At 42.2% G+C, this 22,054-nt stretch overlaps 3 protein-coding genes across 4 annotated transcripts in view; 1 reads left to right on the top strand and 2 right to left on the bottom strand.

The window, feature by feature from the left end:
• Nucleotides 1–10,518, bottom strand: part of ALKBH1 (alkB homolog 1, histone H2A dioxygenase) — a 32,585-nt gene extending 22,067 nt beyond the window's left edge. Inside the window, exons 1-2 of the mRNA XM_002754159.6 lie at nucleotides 10,316–10,518; nucleotides 6,179–6,287 (exon numbers count right to left, since the gene is read on the bottom strand). Of these exons, the coding sequence (XP_002754205.1) occupies nucleotides 6,179–6,287; nucleotides 10,316–10,498 (292 nt within the window). The 5' untranslated portion in view covers nucleotides 10,499–10,518. The remainder of the gene's footprint in view (nucleotides 1–6,178; nucleotides 6,288–10,315) is intronic.
• A 60-nt stretch (nucleotides 10,519–10,578) lies between these two features.
• Nucleotides 10,579–20,031, top strand: SLIRP (SRA stem-loop interacting RNA binding protein). Of its 2 annotated transcripts, XM_035261182.3 has the most exons (5): nucleotides 10,579–10,698; nucleotides 13,342–13,400; nucleotides 14,021–14,144; nucleotides 19,033–19,140; nucleotides 19,930–20,031. In XM_035261182.3, exons 1-5 carry the CDS (start codon nucleotides 10,602–10,604, stop codon nucleotides 19,974–19,976), a joined length of 435 nt encoding a protein of 144 aa, XP_035117073.1. In that variant the 5' UTR covers nucleotides 10,579–10,601; the 3' UTR covers nucleotides 19,977–20,031. The 2 variants fall into 2 exon arrangements, with proteins under 2 accessions (XP_035117073.1, XP_002754206.1); XM_002754160.5 differs by lacking the exon at nucleotides 14,021–14,144.
• Nucleotides 20,032–22,054, bottom strand: part of SNW1 (SNW domain containing 1) — a 40,661-nt gene continuing 38,638 nt past the window's right edge. The window contains exons 13-14 of the mRNA XM_002754162.6: nucleotides 20,808–20,971; nucleotides 20,032–20,727 (exon numbers count right to left, since the gene is read on the bottom strand). Coding sequence (XP_002754208.1) covers nucleotides 20,529–20,727; nucleotides 20,808–20,971 — 363 coding nt within the window. The 3' untranslated portion in view covers nucleotides 20,032–20,528. The remainder of the gene's footprint in view (nucleotides 20,728–20,807; nucleotides 20,972–22,054) is intronic.

Genomic DNA, 22,054 nt, shown 5'->3' on the forward strand with positions numbered 1-22,054 from the left:
CCTCTTTCAAGCTTCTCAATATAGTAATTCCAAGCTCTTTTGTTGTTCCTCCGAGTTGTAGGGGTGATAGTTGCTTCCTGTAGTTACTGTCTCCGTAATATCTCTGTTTCTAAACTACTATAGCTAACACACAACTATAAGTGTGTTAAAGATCTCTGTGACCTTGACAGCAACCTAACCTTATTATTCTCCTCTGTAAAAGATGAATAATAGGTCAGGTGCAGTGGTTCATGCCTGTAATCCCAACAGGGAAGCCGAGATGGGCAGATTACTTGAGGTCAGGTCAGGAGTTTGAGACCAGCCTGGCCGACATGGTGAAACCCTGTCTCTACTAAAATACAAAAATTAGCCGGGCATGGTGGCAGGGACCTGTAATCCCAGCTACTTGGGAAACTGAAGCAGGAGAATCACTTGAATCCAGGAGGCAGAGGTTGCAGTGAGCTGAGACTGCACTACTGCACTCCAGCCTGGGTGACAAAAACAGACTGTCTCAAAAAAAAAAAAAAAAAAAAAAGATTTAGAGATTAAAGGGATAAAAAACCTTGTCTAGAAAGAAGGGGCAATAAAGACAAGTTAAACTCCTTTTTGAAGATCAGCTATGAAAGTAAATAAAAGCTTAGGCTTAGTCATAGAAAAAAATAGAGAGTTAAGAAAGGAGTTTTTGGTTTTTAAGGACTGGCAAGACCTAAGTATGCTTACAGATTGTGAAGAAAGAGCCAACAGAGAAGAGCCAGTTGGAATCAGAAGAAATAGAGCAAGGTCTTGAAAGCTGGAAGAGGTAAAGAAGGTGAGCTCAAGAGGGCAGACAGACTGGCTCTGAACTAAAGGAATTCTCTTCCTCTATGACTGGATGGTGGAAATGAGAACATTTGTTTAAAAGTGTGGGGCCACTGGAAGCTGAAAGGGTTTGTATCCAAAGAATTCAGTTTTCCCAGATCAACCGCAAGGTCATCTCAGCCAGACTGAGCATGGTCGGGGCAGGTCTTGAGGAACAAGAAGGAATCCAAGCAATGATATAAAAGACAGGCATCATATATTAGTGTAATGTTCCCCTTGCAAAGGGATTTTAAAAACAGACGAATAGACTAAAGCTTAAAGATTTCTAAGTTAAATTCTGGCAATAATTTGAAGGTCTTCAGTTCCTGATTGAACTCCAGATCTAGTCTAGACCAGAGGTTAGCAAATATTTTCTGTCAAGGACTAGATAGTAAAGACTTTAGGCTTTGAGGGTTATTTGGTCTTTTTATTTTTTATTTTTTGGGGGACGGAGTCTCACTTTGTTATCTAGGCGCAATTTCTGGCTCACTGCAACCGCCACCTCCTGGGTTCAAGCGATTCTCCTGCCTCAGCCTCCTGAGTAGCTGGGATTGCCTGGCTTTTTTTTTTTTTTTTTTTTTTTGGTAGAGTCACAGTTTAGCCATGTTGGCCACACTGGTCTTGAACTCCTGGCCTCAAGTGATCTGCCCGCCTCGGGCCTCCCAAAGTGCTGGGATTACAGATGTGAGCCACTGTGCTTGGTCTTATTTGGTCTTTTTTTTTTTTTTAATAGAGATGTGGTTTCACCATGTTGGCTAAGCAGGTCTTGAACTCCTGGCCTCAAGTGATCCACCCATCTCAGCCTCCCAAAGTGCTAGGATTACAGGCGTGAGCCACCTCACCCAGCCTTATTTGGTCTTTTTAGCACCTAATTCTGTCACTGTAGCCAGAAAGTAGCCATACATAGTAAGTAAACAAAAAGGTATGTTTACAATAAAACTATGTTTTACAATAAAACTATAGTTTGCCAACTCTTGGTCTAGACTATTAGCGGTAACAATACATTTTATGGAAATATCCTTAGGGAGAATTACTACAGAAAGCAGACAGTAAAGACACTGGGCTGGGAGCTTCACACAGAAACAACTTTGTTATTACCTACTTTTCCTCTCTTCTCTTTGGCATATAATTTAGACATAGAATAATGATAAAGTTTAATAACAGCTATTAACAATACGTACGTTTATTCCTAAGTCATTAACTATAGTAGATGCTGAAAATAACTAGATGCCTACAAGTGTCAGCCACTGTGCTAGCAACCTTATGTTATCTCATTAATCTTCAGTAACTCCATGAGGAAGTTATTAATCGAGTTTTGCAGATAAGAGAACAGAAGCTCAGAGGGGTAACATGACTTCACTGATTCATCCCTCTCTCCTGGCTCATCACAAAGCTTGCACATATTTGGGATAAGACAAACAATCTGGGATACGACCAAGCTGGATTTGCGGCCAAGGAACAAGCAAAACCAGTAAGCCCACACAGGCAACAAATCTATGCTCTTTGCATTTAAATACTAGGCTCTAACCAAATGAATCTCTGAACATCATCAATGGTCCACTATCAGAATTTCAAAGAGATTTAAAACCACGTGATTCAACTGAAAGGAGGTTATGCTGATGTAGAAATACACAGAAAATAACCTGAAGATTCCTCTATTTACTAAATCTTACTAAAAGCACTTAAAATTCCATATCTAGATTTTTGCAGATACAGAAAAAATATATATAGACAGCTTAGAGATATTCAATGTGGACAGGTTCCTCGTTGCAGCTGATTAATCCTGTTCTACCACTTAGTATTGTCAATAGCATATACTCCAAACTAAACCTAATGACCAAAGTCATTGACCTTTTGGCATCAAGGAAACCTCATACAGACAAAGATTGTTACCTTTAAGCACTAACCTGATTTTTCATATGTTTTTAAAAGTGGCTCCAAAATACATTTGGATTTTATGTTTCATTTATCAGTAAAATTCTCCGAATAATTTGGGAGAGTGATAGGATCATCAATATTCCGGAACAAGATAGGAATCCCCCCCAACAACCTAACATCTGCTATCATGACAATTTCATGAAATAAATAATATAATACCCCAAACATATCAGAATAAAGGAATAATGCTTCTGGTTTAGTCCAAGCTTGAATGGTGACAGGAAATTTAATTTCTCTTTAGGCAGTCCATTTCGGATAACTGTTGTATTCTTATTATTGGGTTAAAATCTGCCTCCCAGCCAGGCACAGTGGTTCAGGTCTGTAATCCAGCACTTTGGAAGGCAGAGATAGGAGGATCACTTGAGCCCAGGAGTTCCAGACTAGCCTGAGCAACATAGTGAGACCCCTGCCTCTACCAAAAAAAAAAAAAAGCTGGGCGTGGTGGTGAAAGCCAATGGTCTGCTACTAGGGAGGCTGACATGGGAGGAACGTTTGAGGTAGGAGGTCAAGGCTGCAGTGAATAATGATTGTGCTACTCCACCCCACTGGGTGACAGAATGAGACTCTGTCTCAAGAAAACAAACAAAAAACCCCCCAAATCTGCCTACCTTGTACCTACATGTTTTCCAGGTTAAAAAAAAAATATATCTGGGCAGGCATGGTGGCTCACGCCTGTAATCCCAGCACTTGAGAGGCCGAGGTGGGTGATCACCTGAGATCGGGAGTTCGAGACCAGCCTGACCAACATGGAGAAACCCCATCTCTACTAAAAATACAAAATTAGCTGGGTGTGGTGGCACATGCACGTAATCTCAGCTACTCGGGAGGCTGAGGCAGGAGAATCACTTGAACCCAGGAGGTAGAGGTTGTGATGAGCTGAGATCAAACCATGGCACTCCAGCCTGGGCAATAAGAGCGAAACTCTGTCTCAAACAAACAAAAAAATCTGCCTCTCTATAATTTTCAGTCATTGATCTTGGATTCTGACACCTAGAGCAACCCCAAATCATTTTTATGTGACCCTAGAGCAACCCCAAATCATTTTTATGTGACCCTAGAGCAACCCCAAATCATTTTTATGTGATAAATGCATTGACCTAAGCAGTTAACAAATACATTAACATGTAATCCTCACAAGAACCTTGTGAAATGGGGACTTTTTTTTTTTTTTGAGATGGAATTTCACTCTTTGTTGCCCAGGCTGGAGTACAGTGGTGCAATCTCAGCTCACTACAACCTCCGCCTCTCAGGCTCTAGAGATTTTTCTGCCTTGGCCTCCCAAGTAGCTGGGATTACAGGTGCCAGCTACCAAGCCTGTTTAATTTTTGTATTTTTAGTAGAGACAGCATTTCACTATGTTGCCCAGGCTGGTCTCGAACTCCTGCCCTCAGGTGATCCACTCACCTTGGCCTCCCAAAGTGCTGATATTACAGGCATGAGCTACCTTGCCTGGCCAAAAAAACATGTTTTTAATTAGCCAAGTGTGGTGGCATGCATCTGTAGTCTCAGCTACTCAGAAGACCAAGGTAGTAGGATTGCTTGAGGTACAGTGAGCCTACATCGTGCCACTGCACTCCAGCCCAGGTGACAGAGTGAGACCATGTCTCAAACAAACAATTCTAATAGACTCGTCTGCAACTTTTAATTTAGTAACATTGGATAGCTCCTTTTACAGAGAAAGAAATTAAGAAAATAATGAAGAATGGTTTTTTTTTTCTAGGCTCCTGGGGCCATTGTAAAAGTTAACATTGCCCTTCGATATCAAATATGGGTTAAAAGTAAGGGAAATCTTTAAAAAGAAATGTTTTCATTGTGCCAGCGGCCAGGAGTCTTTCGTACAGCTCTTAGTACATTATGACCACTGAAATACTTGCGAATAGCATGGGAAGATATAACAGCATGACTCCTCTTGAGTTTGGGTAAATGTAGAGCGTATATCACCAACAGTCTTGTTCTTGGAGGCCGTTCTTCACCTTTCAGCTCTAGCACCTGTTTTTTTGTTTTGTTTTGTTTTGAGACAAAGTCTTGTTCTGTCACCCAGGGTGGAGAGTAGTGGTACAATCTTGGCTCACTGCAGACTCTGCCTCCTGGTCATTCTCCTGTCTCAGCCCCCCAAGTAGCTGGGACTACAGGCACCTGCCACCACGCCCAGCTAACTTTTTTGTGTTTTTAGTAGAGACGAGGTTTCACCATGTTGGTCAGGCTGATCTCAAACTCCTGAAGTCAGGTGATCCACCCACTTCAGCCTCCCAGAGTGGCATGAGCCACTACACCCAGCCTCTAGCACCTATTTTTAAGGCCATGATTCTCTGTTGCTCTAGGCTCTCTCCCCTGAACAGATTGTTCATGCCACAAACTTAACCCCACTTGTGTTTTATATTGTCCAAACTACTGTACTTGATTTCTGAGGTTTTCTAGGATTTACCGCTTAATTAAACCACATCTTTTGAGTGGGTGCCTCACTATACCCTTGGAGAGTTTATTCTGTTTCTCCTCTCATTGAGCTGAGATTGTGCCACTATACTCCAGTCTAGGTGACAGAGTGAGGCTCTGTCTGGGAAATTTTTTTTTTTTTGGTAGAGACAGGGTCTTACTATGCTGCCCAGGCTGCTCACAAATTCCTGGGCTCAAGTGATTCTCCCAACTTGGCCTTCTAAAGTGTTGGCAAGGTGGTGTAAGCAATGTTCAGCCTTGATAGCAACAAGTTTTCTTTTCTTTTCTTTTTTTTTTGAGACGGAGTTTCACTCGTCACCCAGGCTAGAGTGCAATGGTGCGATCTTGGCTCACCACAACCTCCGCCTCCTGGGTTCAAGCAATTCTCCTGCCTCAGCCTCCCAAGTAGCTGGGACTACAGGCGTGTACCACCATGCCCAGCTAATTTTTTTGTATTTTCAGTAGAGACAGGGTTTCACCATGTAGACCAGGATGGTCTCGACCTCTTGACCTTGTGATCCAGCTGCCTCGGCCTCCCAAAGTGCTGGGATTATAGGCGTGAGCCACTGTGCCCGGCCAGCAACAAGTTTTAAGTTTTTATGCCATTTGAGAATGTGACTACAGGGGCAATTATGAATTATTCATAACCATTATTTGACATTTATTACAATAATGATAAATTATTCTTCATAACACTTCTGTCAAATCAGATGTTTCAGAGTTGTGGCAGGGAGTCCAGAGTCAATGTTCTTATTTTTTTATTTTTCATGCCACTTTCAGCCACATTTGTAGGCACTGCTGACTCCTGTTCTATCCTTTCAAAATGGACATCTTAAGACAATGTACAGTCTAGAATGAGTTTGGAAATAAAATATTTATCTTTTTATTATGTGTATCCTTTGTCTATTCACTTGCTCATAGTTCCTTCTTTGAAGACACAAAGACACAATGACTGAGTGATTTTGCCTTCTCTGAGGTCAGTTACACTCACCAGGATAGCCTTTGAGTCCATAGGCTTGCCACTTGCTGATGGGCTGAAGACCTGCTCTACGTGCATCGTGTTCACTGACAGAAGACACATTTAGCTGAGATGTGACCACCTGGTAGGAAAGAAACAGAACTTAAAGGGCTAAATCTATTTTGCAGGTCAACCCTGGGAACCTCAAACCTCCAAACATATTTCTTGTATGAGGCAAAGCTAGGATTCTTGTTTTCTTGATATAGGATCTTGCTCTGTTGCCCAGGCTACAGTGCAGTGGTATTCATCATAGTTAACTGCAGCCTCAAACTCCTGGGCTCAAGTGATCCTCCTGTGTTGGCCTCCCAAAGCACTGGGATTAGAGGTATGAGCCACTGTGCCAGGCCAAAGCTAGGAGTATTAAGTCTGGGGTTAATCTTAGCTCTACTGCTTACTTGATGTAGACATTTTACATGAGTCACTTAATGTCTTAGAATCTCAGTTTCTCATCTCTGTACTAACAGTAGAATCACCCAAAGTTAAGAAAACAAGAAAATTTAAGCAGGGTAATTTTGGCTTTCAAAATTACTTCTTCCTATGACATCATACCTTTGCAACTTCTTATGGAACTGAATCATGAAAGGTGTTTGGTGTACTGAAATATCCCGAGTCACAAAGCTATTTACTTCAGATAGGGGTAACTGTAATGCTTTTGAGACACTTGTGTAGAGTTGGTATTTAAACAGAGCTATAAGGAACACCAAGCTGGAGAGGGTGAGAGAATGAAAAGAGAAGGCTGGGGTCACAGTGGCTCACGCCTGTAAACCCAGCAGTTTGGGAGGCCGAGGGGGGCAGATCACGAGGTCAGGAGTTCGAGACCAGACTGGCCAACATGGTGAAACCCTGTCTCTACCACAAATACAAAAATTAGCTGGGAAATCCCAGCTACTCGGGAGGCTGAGGTACCAGAATTGCTTGAACCTGGGAGGTGGAGGTTGCAGCGAGCCAAGATCGCACCACTGTACTCCAGCTTGGGGATAGAGCAAGATTTTCCATCTCAAAAAAAAAAAAAAGAAAAAAAAAAGAGAGAGAAAATGAAAAGAGAATCCTGTGTAAACAGAAAAAAAAAAGTTTCAATAAAACACCAGTAATCCTGTTTGCTAAAAGTATACTACTTGCCCTCTTTTAAATGAAATGTCAATCCAACGCTATAACTTCTGCTTCTGTTAATTACAATGGATTTAGTACTGACCAGGTGCAGTGGCTCATACCTGCACTTTGGCAGGCCAAGGCGAGCAGATGACCTGAGGTTGGGAGTTCAAGACCAGCCTGACCAATATGGAGAAACCCCTTCTCTATTAAAAATACAAAATTAGTAGGGCATGGTGGTGCATGCCTGTAATCTCAGCTACTCAGGAAGCTGAGGCAGGAGAATCACTTGAAGCTGCAAGGCAAAGGTTGTGGTGAGCTGAGATCATGCCATTGCATTCTAGCCTGGGCAACAAGAGCAAAACTGTCTCAAAAAAAAAAAAAAAAAGAATTTAGTATTGGGGGGGGGGATGTTTTCTTTTACATTAGTATCTAATGGATGGCTTGTTACATTGGTTACCAGACCCACTATACAGTCACTGAAGTAAAAACATTAAGATAGCCAAGTGTAGTGGCATGCACCTATAGTCCCAGCTACTTGGGAGGCTGAGGCAGAAGCATTGCTTGAACCTAGAAGGTGGATGTTGCAGTGAGCTGAGCTCATGCCACAGCATTTCAGCCTGGGCAACACAGTGAGATGCTGTCTCAAAAAAAAAAAAAGAGTGTATATATACTACATACATATATATGAAACATTCTCTTAGAAAGAGAATGATCTTTCGTCCTATCTACTTCTCCAAGTCTGGAGATTTGCAAACAAAATACCAATAGTTGGCTGATGTATAATAAATAATAAAATAATAAAATGACGATCTAAAACTCTCTAAAAGTACTGATCAGCTGAGTTTTCCAGGTACCTAGGGGCTGATAAAACACTTGTTTTTGTTTGTTTGTTTTGAGACGGAGAATCTTGCTTGTTGCCCATGCTGGAGTGCAATGGCTGATCTTGGCTCACTGCAACCTCTGCCTCCCAGGCTCAAGCGATTCTCCTACCTCAGCCTCCCAAGTAGCTGGGATTACAGGCATGCACCACGACACCTGGCTAATATTTTGAGTAGAGACGGGGTTTCTCCACGTTGGTCAGGCTGGTCTTGAACTCCCAACCCCAGGTGATCCCCCCGCCTTGGCCTCCCAAAGTGCTGAGATTACAGGTGTGAGCCACCGTGCCTGGCCCAATAAAACACTTTTTGTTTTTTTTTTTTTGAGACAGAGTCTTGCTCTTGTTGCCCAGGCTACAGTGCAATGGAGTGATCTTGGCTCACTGCAATCACCGCAACCTCTGCCTCCCTGGTTCAAGTGATTCTCCTGTCTCAGCCTCCTGGGTAGGTGGGATTATAGGCGCCTGCCACCACGCCTGGCTAATTTTGCATTTTTAGTAGAGACGGGGTTTCTCCTTGTTGGTCAGGTTGGTCTCGAATTCCCAACCTCAGGTGATCTACATGCTTCAGCCTTCCAAAGTGCTGGGATTACAGGTGTGAGCCACTGTGCCTGGCCAACAAAACTTTTGCATTTTGTCATGATTTCTTAAATAGGCCGTACTTAATACGCACTATAACTCAACACACTCTCGGAGGTGATGTTAGTGAACCTATTCTATTATATACTAAACTGAACCACACCATGAGCTTTTATAAAAGGTTTTCTGCTTTCTCCCTTGCCAGACTGTTAACCACCACTTTCCCCACTAGTCCCATCAGCTGGCTTGTAAAGTAACTTCTCTTAATTACTACTTTAATCTGCTTTGAGCTGGGGAACTAAACACTGAAGTTTTCATGTACTCAACACACACTGTATTCATTTAGTATTGTTTTAAGACCTATACTAGACATACAATGGCTCATTCTGTGGTGGCTAACATTCCAAAAAGTGTGTACATATTATGGTAAAATGTAGGTAAAAGGAGCTGAATGAGGGTCTGAAGGGCTCTCCAGAGAAAAGTGTATTATTCTTGGGGTGTGGACTTTCTGTATTTTGACAACTCTATGACCATTTTTTTGCTAACAAATGAAGGTGCCGAAAAGCTGACCTCCAGTATGCAATCATTAACACTTAATACTACAGCATCCGAATTTTATCAGAGCTATTAGGAAGCCTGGAAAGAATGCCTCATCTGGACATCTGTGGACAACAGCAACAGAAAATTAAGGGACTACATATCCTCAACGTTAAAGTGGACTGTAAAGAAAGGAAATGTAAATTGAACTACGATTTTGGTTCCCCCTGTTTTCCCTCTTGCCTATTACGTTCCTTTAAAAATTTTGTTTAAATCTACATAATTGAGATCGGGTTATGAGACTGGCTAATTTTTTCTATTTTTGGTGGAGATGGGCGTGGGGGGGGGTGTCTTGCCTTGTTGCCCAGGCTGGTCTCGAATCTCTCGGTTCAAGCGATCACCCGCCTCGGCCTCCTAAAGTGCTAGGATTGCAGGCGTGAGCCACCACTCCCGGCCTGTATTACCTTTCTTAATCTCCATGGGGGAAAGTAAAAAGAAAGAACGGTGCTTGTATTCCATATATACTTGTTTGCCATTTATTTCCAACACGGAGGGATTCTCTCAGAATCCTTCAGTGACCTTCTAAAAGGCCCAGGGAAGACAGGAACTAGTTTTACGCACAGCGGCTTAACAAAGAGCGCTGGATCCCTGTCAGTTCAGGGATTCCTCGGGAGTGGTTTTTTCAAGCTGCAGAACGCTTCCTTACCATCTACGAAGGCTTTCTATGGGTTTTTACAAAAACCCAAACAGAAATGTGAGTAGACATTTATAGGAAGAAATAAACACCGATTCCCCAGGCTCTTTTGACAGAGGCCCCTGCCGGAAATGGCAGCCTGAAGAAACGGGGATCTCAACACTTAATTGCTGGTGTGATGGTTAGTGGGACGTTCAACTCAGCAGCCAAAGGAGGGCAGGAATCGTTCAATAACAATCGGTATGGAGGCGAAAAGAGGCGAGGAAGACACGGAAGCCCCTCCAAGAAGCGAGGCGAAGCGATGGAGAGGCGCGCGCCCCTCCTCTGTATGTACCTTGTGGGCATCAGGACCCGTGCCATGGGCTGCATGGTCCGCCGAAAAGTCGATGACTCCTCCCAAGTCTGCGGTCCCGGGCCGGCTCTGACGGTAGAAGCGAAAAAGTTTCCGAAAGGCGTCCTCCCCTGGCTCAGTTGCCAGAGTCGCCACGGAGCCCATGGCGGCCGCCATCTTCCCCATCTCGCGGCCTGTTCTGATCCGGAAGCAGATTCTCCCATATTCCGGATCCGGAAACTTTTTTCCGGCCCGCGACCCCAGCTAGAGAAGGTCCTCTAGTCTAAAGATGGCGGCTTTAACAGCGACTGGTGCTGTGGCGCTGCGTAGAAACGTCAGTCGGCCGGTTGCTTTTGTGAGAAAAATTCCTTGGACCGCGGCGTCGAGTGAGTGATGGAGATGTGGGAGTTTCGGAATTTTTAGATCCAAGTGATCCTCAAAGCTTATGCTTTTTGCAGGGTACTTAGCGTCAGCGTGTTGGCTGAATTAGGATACTGCTACTGAGTATGCAAGTGAGCAGAAAGAAATTTTGTTTGCAATGAACCCTTTAGGGATGTCCCTGAGCTTTTGGGGGCGTGAATGCACCGGCTTTTTGCCTTTAGGAGTGATTTGGTGTAAAGATTTTTTACTTGGAAACGCAGATTTACAATTTAGAAGGGATACTTTTGACTAGCGTGGAGGATGGATTCAAGGTCGCAAGATTGTAGGCGTGGGGAGGAGCTAAGCGGGAATTTCATTAATGTACTTAAAAGGTACTTAAAAAGACCTGACTTTGGGCAATGGTAGAAGGAGGGTGGTCAGATCCATTTATCTTTCAGAAGCAAACTAGATGCCGTTTCGTGATGGCTTAAATAGGGGGAAGTGTACGGAATAAGGGAAAGGGAGGAATTATAACCGGGTTTTTAGCATTGGTGAATATCAGCTTGTTTAGAAGTTAAGAGGAGCAAGCAGGCCAAGGGAAGATAAGTAAAGTTTGAATGTGTTGAGTTTGAGAAACTCGTGAGGTTTCCATCAGGCAGTTGGAAAGAGGTTGTGTATCATTGTGGAGTGGACTCCGAAGACAACCTGCTGGGTTAGAATTACAACTCGGACATTTAATCGCTGTATTACCTGAATAACTGAAATTAATATGGGAAAAGGGCTCACACTGGGCCACAGTTTAACTCATCGATAAAATGGAGTCAATACCCAACTTAGAAGATTGTTGAGAGGATTGAGTTTATATGCAAACTTCCTAGATTTGTGTTAGATATAGTTTAAGTACTCAACAAATGATAATTATTTGCACGATAACTAAAGTTGCAGGTTATGGGAGAGACCTAGTCTAGAGATAAAGATGGAAATGATGCTGAAATCTCTCATCACCTTCGATTTTTGTCAGCTGCAGTTTTGAGATAAGGTTTTTACATTTGCTTACCAACATGTAAACAGTCGTGGTAACTTTTGTGTGGATATTCATGTATCAGGTCACCCCCTTTAAACAAAATGGAACAAGATTTAGTTTCTTAGTTTTTGTGGCTCAGATGTGAGTAGTAGAATGGGAAATAGGTTGGTTTGTGCCCCATCTTTTAAACATGTGGTTGGTGAAGACCAAGCCCAGTAGTCTCCCATAGGCCCCGTGAAACTTTACGGAAAGGCTGAGGAGTTTCATTAGCGTCTTGCAGATCCAAGTTTGCAGGCAATAAAGGGCTAGTTTAAAACCCTCAAAAAGAGTCAGCATTATGTACAACTTCGAAACAGTTTCTCTCTGTTGTTCCATTGATTCAGCAAATATTTATTTGAGTATCTATTACGTGGTAGGCATTGTTCTTGGTGCTTGCAGCTGTTTCTCCCTCAGTTTCAGGCAGGTTAGAAAGTCGGTTACCTTCCTGAGATGGTTTGTTTTGAAATCAGTCTCTTCTGGGACTTTACTTATCTGGTATAAAACATGCTTAACATTATTTTGTTCTCCACTGTCATATTCTGTGAGATCTTGATCTTGGCCAGTTGGTTTGACTTACCATGAGAACCCTTCAAAACTTAGTCTCTGTTGATTGTTGAAGGATTAGTGGACATTTCCTTATTCATTAGCCAATATTGAGGTTCTACTGTTTATTGGTCACTGTAAACATAGTGGTTTATATGCTGAGGGAGCTTGCAGTGTAGTAGTGGGGATGAAGAGACAACAAATTTAGGCAGTTGTTGAACCAGTGAGGTTTTGGTGAACTAGGAGAACTAAATAGATATTATAAAAAGTAAATCAGTGAAGTACAAGCACTGTAGTTGAGAAGAGAAACAGATCATGTAGTTTTTAGTCTTTAAGATCACATACTCTAGTCTTTGAAGTCTCACAGGGCTAGTACATTGTCTTGTATTACAGCAGGAGCCCAATAAAATAATACTCAGTGGATGTATTTGGTTTGGGTCTTGAAGGATAGTTATAATTACAAGTTAGGCAGAGGGAGATAGGATTACCAACATATTGAGGGGAGAGAACAACATATGCAAAGATGGGAATCCACAGGACAGAGAGATGATTCAGTTTGTTGTACTAGAGAGTAATTAGGGGCTAGCAGGGGGAAATAAGGCAGGAAGGGTAGGTGAGGTCAACTTAACAAATTTTACTGAATTGTGAAGGAATGAAACAACAGTAAGTTGAGATTTTATTTGGAAATTTTCAGTATAGCTGGAAACACACTGGATTGTAATTTGTCTTTTTCTTCTTTGTGATCTGCTCACAGGGGTCATAGTTCACATAGCACAGTAACTGATATGATGAAAACACTCAATATTTGCTGAGGATGGAGACTGCAGCCAGCTCAACAACTTGTCAGTCCATCTCCCCTCCTCACCTCCTACCAAACCTGGTACATTATGGCTTTATAGCCAGTACCATGGCAGCTTCCTAAATCTCAAACCTTAAGGAAATGCAAAGTAGTTCCTGTCCACAGAAGTCTGGTGACCCTGGGACCACTTTTAGTTTCTATCTACAATCCAAGATAGAGAATCCAAAAGATAGTAACTATTAATATGTTTTTTCTGCCACACAGGTCAGCTGAGAGAACATTTTGCACAGTTTGGCCATATAAAAAGGTGTATTGTACCTTTTGTAAGTATTAAGAAAAAGGAGGGAGGCAGGGATGGCTAATGGGTACAAAAAAAAAAAAATAGAATGAATAAGACTTACTATTTGATAGCACAACAGGGTGACTGTGTTTAATAATAACTTAATTGTACATTTTAAAATAACTCAGAATGTAATTAGATTATTTGTAACTCCAAGGATAAATGCCTGAGGGGATGGATACCCCATAAGTCAAAGGGTAAATGCTTGAGGGGGTAGATACCCCATTCTCTGTGATTTGCTTATTTTACTTTGCATGCCTATATCAAAATATCTCATGTATTCCATAAATATATATACCTACTGTACACCCACCAAAATTTTTAAAAAGAAAAAAATAAAGCTTAAAGTTAAAAAAAATTATTTATCTATGTATCTTGTGACACAGTCTCACTCTGTGCCCCAGCAGGAGTGCAGTGGCCTGATCTCACTGCAGCCTCTGCCTCCCAGGCTTAAGTGATCCTCCCACTTCAGCCTCCTGAGTAGCTGGGACTACAGACATGTGCCACCATGCTCGGCTAATTTTTTTGGTATATTTTAGTGGAGATGGCGTTTCCTGCCCAGGCTGGAAAATTTTTTAAATTTTCTTTTTCCTTTTTTATGAGATGGAGTTTTGCTCTTACTGCTCAGGATGGAGTGCAATGGCGCGATCTCAGCTCACCGCAACCTCTGCCTCCCGGGTTCAAGTGATTCTCCTGCCTCAGCCGCCCGAACAGCTGGGATTTACAGGCATGTACCACCATGCCTGGCTAATTTTGTATTTTTAGTAGAGACAGGATTTCTCTATGTTCGTCAGGCTTGTTTCAAACTCCTGAGATCAAGTGATCTGCCCACCTCAGCCTCCCAAAGTGCTGGGATTACAGGTGTGAGCCACTGTGCCCAGACTTTTTTTTTTTTTTTTTTTAATTTAAAGAGACAAGGTCTTCCTCTGTCCCCTGGATGGAGTGCAGTGGTGCAATCATGGCTCACTGCAACCTCTGCCTCTTGGGCTCAGGTGATCCTCCCACCTCAGCCTCCTGAGTAGCTGGAACTACAGGCATGTGCCACCACACCCAGCTAATTTTTGTATATTTTGTAGAGACGGGGTTTCGCCATGTTGCTTATGCTGGTCTCGTCAAAATCCTGTGCTCAAGCTATTTGCCCACCTCAGGCTCCCAAAGTGTTGGGATTACAGGTGTGAGCCACTGTGCCTGGCCTATTTTTATAGAGATAGGGGTCTTGCCATGTTGCCCAGGCTGATCTTGAATTCATGGCTTCAAGTAATCCCCCTGCTTTGGCCTCCCAAAGTGCTGGGATTACAGGCTCAAGCCACAATGCCTGGCCTACAGTCTTTATTGATAACATTTTGAGTGATACTGATAAAAAAATAAAAAAGCTTTATCATAGGTATTTATGTTAGTTCTTTTGTTGTTGTAAATCAAAACATCACAAGCATAATGGCTCAAAACAACACATATCTCACAGCTGGGCACAGTTTAGCTGGGTCCTTTCCTTAGGGTCACACATAGCTATATAATCCAGGTGTCAGATGGGGCTGTGGTGTATCTCATCAAAGGGTCAACTGGGGAAAAAGACTGATTTCCAAGCTTCCTCATTTGGTTGGCATTTTTTTTTTTTTTTTTTTGAGATAGAGCCTTGCTTTGTTGCCCAAGTTGGAGTGCAGTGGTGCACTCTTGGCTTAGTACAACCACTGCCACCCGGGTTGAAGCTATTCTCCTGCCTCTGCCTCCTGAGTAGCTGGGACTACAGGCACATGCCACCACGCCTGGCTAACTTTTGTATTTTTAGTAGAGATGGAGTTTCACCATGTTGGCCAGGCTGGTCTTGAACTCCTGACCTCAAGTGATCCACCCACCTAGGCTTCCCAAAGTGCTGGAATTACAGGCATGAGCCACCACGCCTGGCCAGAATTCATCTTTAACTGTAGGACTGGGGTCTTTTCTTGCTGACCTTTGGCTCTGAGTTGGGAGCTGCTCTCACCTAGGGACTGCCTGCAGTTCCTTGTTACCCGGTTTATCTGTAGGCTTTCTTACAGTATGGCAGCTTGCTTCTTTAAAGCCAGCAAGGGCTTTTCCAGTCTGCTAAGATGGCATCTTATATAGAACATAATCACAGGAGTGACATCTCATTACTTTTGCTATATTCTTTTGGTTAGAAGCAAGTCAGGTCTTGCCTACACTCAAGGGGAGGGGATTATATAAGGTGTAACATGGGGAATGCATGGAGATCATGGGGCCCATCTTAGAATTTTTCCTACTTGACAGTATTCTAATAAGAACTTGAGATCTCTGATAATTGGCAGAGGATATTTTAAGTTTTATCTTCAAGGAGTACCATTTCTTTTTTAGAAGTAATAAAACAGGCCGGGCGTGGTGGCTCAAGCCTGTAATCCCAGCACTTTGGGAGGCTGAGGCGGGTGGATCATGAGGTCAAGAGATCGAGACCATCCCGGTCAACATGGTGAAACCCTGTCTCTACTAAAAATACAAAAAATTAGCTGGGCATGGTGGCGCGTGCCTCTAATCCCAGCTACTCAGGAGGCTGAGGCAGGAGAATTGCCTGAACCCAGGAGGCGGAGGTTGCGGTGAGCCGAGATGCGCCATTGCACTCCAGCCTGGGTAACGAGTGAAACTCTGTCTCCAAAAAAAAAAAAAGAACTAATAAACCGGTATTTTTATATTAATTACATTTCCTTTGTTTGCTTGTGAGGGTCTAGAAATCAGCCTATAAATTTATCCTGGGCTGTATTTTTCTGTGGGCTTTTTAGGGTGTGATGTGAGTACACACACTTCACTGAAACCCTTTTTTCCTTGCAGCACTGTAAGGGCTGTGGTAAAATAACAACATAAAGGAACTTAATTTTTTTTTTTTTTTAATTTTAAATAGAGATGGGGTTTCACCATGTTGGCCAGGATGGTCTCAATCTCTTGACCTCGTAATCCACCTGCCTTGGACTTCCAAAGTGCTGGGATTACAGGCGTAGCCACCGTGCTGGGCCTAGGAACTTAAGTTCTTAATTTTTGGTTTGATGTTACTTGATTCCCAAAGACTAACAGATTAGTTATATATAGTGCCAGAGAAGGTATAGGGAAACTGTCACTCAAGTTGTTGAGAAGTTTAACTGGTACCTTAAGTTGATGTGTGATTGGTAAAATACCAAAATTAAGAATTTACATTTGCTTTGATCTAGCAGTTCCTTTTCTAAGAATTTATCCTACAGAAATGTGTGCTCAAAAGCTGCACTGTTTAAGAAGAAAAAACCTAAATGGTCATCACTAGGATCAATTAGATATTAAGTCACTGATGCAATGGAATTTTATATAGTTGAATAGAAAAATTGGGCACATGTATGGACATGAAATGTTTTCCATTAGTTTGAAAACTTCAGTTTTTTTCAAGAGCATTTAAATACAAAGTTCCTTGTAAAAAAAAAAAAAAAAGATTTTTCTTGGTCCATATATAAAATAGGACCTGGAAAGAATACATCTGAGAGAAGGCTTTGATTTTGGTAAAACAAAATAAAATGACAAGAAGAAAAATAATTTTTAGTCAAATTCATTGTACTCAAGTTTGAAATCCTGGTTTCTTTCTTAGATACATATTATCTAAGTTTTTTGTTGTTGAGACAGGGTCTCTCACTCTGTCACTCAGGCTGCAGTACAGTGGTACAGTCATGCTCACTGCAGCCTTGACTTCCTGGGCTCAAGGGATCCTTTGTTCTCAGCTACCTGAGTAGCTGGGACTACAGTCATGTGCCACCACACCCAGCTAATTTTTTGTATTCCTTTTGGAGATGGGGCTTCACCATATTGCCCAGGCTAGCTTCTAACTCCTGGACTCAAGCAGTCTACCCACCTCAGCTCCCAAAGTGCTGTGGTTACAGGCATGAGCCACTACACCCAGACTAAGTTTTCTAAAATTTTTGTATTGTTTTAAAGACGGAGGTTTTACCATATTGGTCGGGCTGGTCTCAAACTCCGGACCTCAGGTGATCCGCCCACCTCAGCCTCCCAAAGTGCTGGGACTACAGGTGTGCACCACCACACTTGGCTAATTTTTGTATTTGTAGTAGAGATGGTGTTTCACCGTGTTGGCCAGGCTGGTCTTGAACTCCTGACCTCAAGCCATCCACCCACCTCAGCTTACCAAACTGCTGGAATTGAGCCACTGTACCTGGCCTCAGTTTTAATATAAACAACTTTCTTAATGCCTTTGACTGTGGAAGTGGTCACATGACAGTAAAGGAATGCCTTAGAAATTAATTGTATCTACAATGAATGGATCATTGGGATATCACCAGAAACTTAGGTATTCTAGGTACATCCTTATAAAGTTACCTTTGAAGTAGAGGAGCAATTTCTAAGATTCTGTGTGTGTGTGTGGTTTTTTTTTTTTTTTTTTTTTTACAAAGTACAGCATAACTTGAATGAGGACCAGTTTGTCATCTATAGGGTCTAGACATCTTAGTTTCCGTTTTCTATTGAAGGGCTGGGGGGGCAGGGTACATCTAAGGACTCTAGAATCTGTTTTCCATTATGTGATGTATAGGTTGAAAGGCACTCTGCCTTTTATAAAAGGGAAAGTAGCAAAATTGTTTAACCAGAAGTCGGCAACTAGGTTAAGGACTAAATATTATCTTTTCTTGTTTTTCATTAGGAACATGTGACGATAGTAGTGGTGGTGATGAGGGTGACTGGGTTCAGAAATGATCACAGGTGCAACAAAGTTTTGAGGCTTGATTTTTCTAGTTTCTAGAAATGAGGCTTAGAAACGAGTACTGATCAAAATTTCCCTTAGTTATTACTATTAGTATGGTGTGGATCTAGAATAACACAGAAAGCTCATGACATGTTCTTTTCTAATGGCAGCAAGGAAAACAGTAAGTTTAACAACATAGGGATTTAGCCGTGGGTAATCAGAAAAGGTGTAAAGCAAGGTTACTGGCATTTATAAGTGTCTGTGATCCCAAGGTCAAGAGATTGAGACCATCCTGGCCAACGTGGTGACACCCCCCGCCCCCGTCTCTACTAAAAAAATACAAAAATCAGCTGGGCATGGTGGTGCGCACCTGTAGTCCCAGCTACTTGGGAAGCTGAGGTAGAATGGCTTGAGGTGGAGGTTGCAGTGAGCTGAGATTGTGCCACTGCACTCCAGCCTGGCACCTGGCGACAGAGCGAGACTCTGTCTCAAAAAAAAATGTCTGTGATCTGATTTTGGGCTGGGCACGTGGCTTATGCCTGTACTTCAGCACTGGGAGGCCCAAGTGGGAGGATTGTCTGAGCCTAGGAATTTGAAAGCAGCCTGGGTAAAATGGCAAGACCCAATCTCTGCAAAAAATATAAAAAATGTGTCAGGTGTGGTGGTATAGACCTTTGATCCCAGCTACTGAAGAGGCTGAGGTGGGAGGATTGCTTGAGCCCAGGAAGTTGAGGCTGCAGTGAGTTGTGTTCATACCACTGCACTCCAGCCTGGGCCACAGAACAAGACCCTGCCTCAAAAAGAAAAAAAAAAAAAAAAAAGTCTGATTTTGGCAGAGGAAAGTTGGTAGTTTGATTTGGAGCTCAAGGAAACTTTCTGAAGTTCATGATTAATCTTTTCCTATATTTTGGCTTTTTAGGACAAGGAGACTGGTTTTCACAGAGGTATGGGTTGGGTTCAGTTTTCTTCAGAAGAAGAACTTCAGAATGCACTACAACAGGAAAATCATATTATAGATGGAGTAAAGGTAAATTTGTTTCTATACCAGATACATATATTATATACATGTAGACACTGCTTATCAATTAAGTAGATAATAAATGTGGAATGTTCAAGTCAGGGAAGCTGGGGCTGAAATCTTGGCTTTTCCACCATGTGATCTTGGGCCAAATTGATTTACTATTTTAATTTTAATTTTATTTTTTTTAAATTTTTTATTTTTTTGAGATGGAGTTTCGCTCTTGTTACGCAGGCTGGAGTGAAATGGTGAGATCTCGGCTCACCGCCACCCCCGCCTCCTGGATTCAGGCAATTCTCCTGCGTCAGCATCCCTAGTAGCTGGGATTACAGGCACGCGCAACCATGCCCAGCTAATTTTTTTGTATTTTTAGTAGAGATGGGGTTTCACCATGTTGACCAGGATGGTCTCGATCTCTTGACCTCGTGATCCACCTGCCTCAGCCTCCCAAAGTGCTGGGATTACAGGCTTGAGTCACCGCGCCCGGCCCTTAAATTTATATTTAATGAGACAGGGCCTTGCTATGTTGCAGGGTGGTCTTGAACTCCTGGCTTTAAGCAGTCCTTTTGACCCACCACACCCTGCCTCATTTATAATTTTTAATTGAGGGGTAGGGAGTCATAAGAGCAACAAAGATGGTAAAAGGAATTTGAAGAGAAAACAAAAGAACAAGGTACAAATAAAAACTGCTTGAGTTATTTATACTGACTCCCTAATTAAAAAAAAAAAGCAATTTTCAGTTTGAATGTTTTTTGCAGACACTGTCTTTCCTTCCTTACAGTGTTTATTTTTTTTTAGCTCCAGGTTCAAGCTCAAAGGCCAAAAATTTTGCAAATACCCGATGAAGAGAAAGATTTTTGAGACTGCCAACTTATTAAATAAAGTTAACATAACTGAGAATTTTGTCTAAATGTTTTTATTTGAAACAAATAAGTTGCATCAAGCAAGAGCTTACTTTGCCCACTCCAAATTAAAACAGAGCACAATAAGGGCAAAATTTATTTGGCAGGACAGTTCCAATATGTGAACATCCTCCTACTCACTGTGGTTGGGGTATCTTTTCTCATAGGCAGCTGTTCTTACACAAAATATTAACCCCAAACTACTAGTGTCACACAAAAGGAAGTGGTCTTGATTTGTATGTGGGGCAGCATGTTCTATAAATGCTGAAAGGTGGGAGAAGCACAAACACAACCCACTCTTTAAAAAAACTAAATAATTCAAAGTAGAATTTTCTATCCCCCCCTCCACAATTCTCCAGTAATAAAAAGTAGTGCTGGGACCTCGCACCCAGATTTGGTTTTTATCCTGACCATTTACAAAGTGTTCTTCCTTATGACTTGCATCATTAGGGTTGTGGATAATAATAGTTCATTCACTTTAAAAGAGACCTGTGTCTACTCCTTCCTCCTCTTCTTGCCTTCATGCTCATGTTCCTTGGGGCGGCTGCTATCTGAGGGTCTTTTAGAGCCACCATGCTGTTTGGCTTCTTCCAAAAACTTGTCCAAACCAAAAGGATCTTCCTCAAATTGAACTGGTCCTTCTCGGCCTCTCTGCCTACGGTCTGAACCAGAAAACTCCTTGTCGGGAACAAATCTAGGGAAAAAGAGAAAAGACTATGAACTACTTTGTTTTCACCAGTGTAAACAGTGAAATTGAGTTGTATGGCGTGGTACCTGTTGGTCTTTATTCTGGCTTCTAGGTCATCACCATACATGTCCTTGTCCAGATTTTTACTGGGCCTATAAATACTCTGGGCCATATCTTTACCACCTCTCCAGGCTTGATCATAAACATTATAAATTTCATCTTCTCCTCCTGCAAATCCACTGTCCATACCCTGTGGAAAAATGGATGACATTAAATAAAAATGTAAACAATGTTTATTAAAAGCTGAATCCGATAACATGCTTAGAGTAAACCCTTGCTAGTTTGTAGCTCACGCTTTCAAAAATCTGAACTGCCAATTTAAAAAAAGGTCTTCATTAAAAAACTGCTATAGCACAAACTTTTGTTCCTAACAACTTTGGATTCTTTTTTTTTTTTTTTTTTTCTTCAGACAGAGTTTCGCTCTGTTACCCAGGCTGGAGTACAGTGGTGCAATCTCAGCTCACTCCCAATTCCAGTGATTATCCCACCTCAGCCTCCCAGGTAGCTGGGATTAGAGGCACACGCCACCACACCCAGCTAAATTTTATATTTTTTAGTACATTTTATTAGGGCCAGGGTTTCACCATGTTGGCCAGGCTCATCTTGAATTTCTGACCTCAGGTTGTCCGCCTGCCTTGGTCTCCCAAAGTGCTAGGATTACAGGTATAAGCCACCTCGCTGGCCAACTGGTCTTAGCTAGAGGCGTAGATAAAATAAGGGTAATTCATTAAATTTAACTACCTTAAGTAGTCATTAAAATAGGATATTGGCCAACTCGGTGGCTCATGCCTATAATCCCAGCACTTTGGGAGGCCGAGGCAAGTGGATCACCTGAGGTTAGGAGTTCAAAACCAGCCTTGCTAACATGGTGAAATCCCTTCTCTACTGAAAATAAAAAAATTAGCCACGCATAGTGGCATGCTTCTGTAATTCCAGCTACTTGGGAGGCTGAGGCAGTTCAATCCTTTGAACTCGTGAGGTGGAAGTTGCAATAAGCTGAGATCAAGTCACAGTACTCCAGCCTAAGCAACAGAGTAAAACTTTGTCTCAAAAAAAGAAGATAAGCAGGTACTTGACAGTTTCAATCTGTATAGACATGGTAGCAAGAAGATGAAAGAACTGTGAAACATGTTATATCCCTTAACCACCTGAGAACATTGTTACTACAGCATAAGACAATATATGGCTCTCCAAGAAAAGCTTAAGTCACCAAGAAACACATCTTTTTTTTTTCCAGACAGGCACTCCCTGTTGCCCAGGCTGGAGTGCAGTG

This window comes from Callithrix jacchus, chromosome 8 (genome assembly GCF_049354715.1).
Source record: "Callithrix jacchus isolate 240 chromosome 8, calJac240_pri, whole genome shotgun sequence".
NCBI classification, from domain to species: Eukaryota; Metazoa; Chordata; class Mammalia; order Primates; family Cebidae; genus Callithrix; species Callithrix jacchus.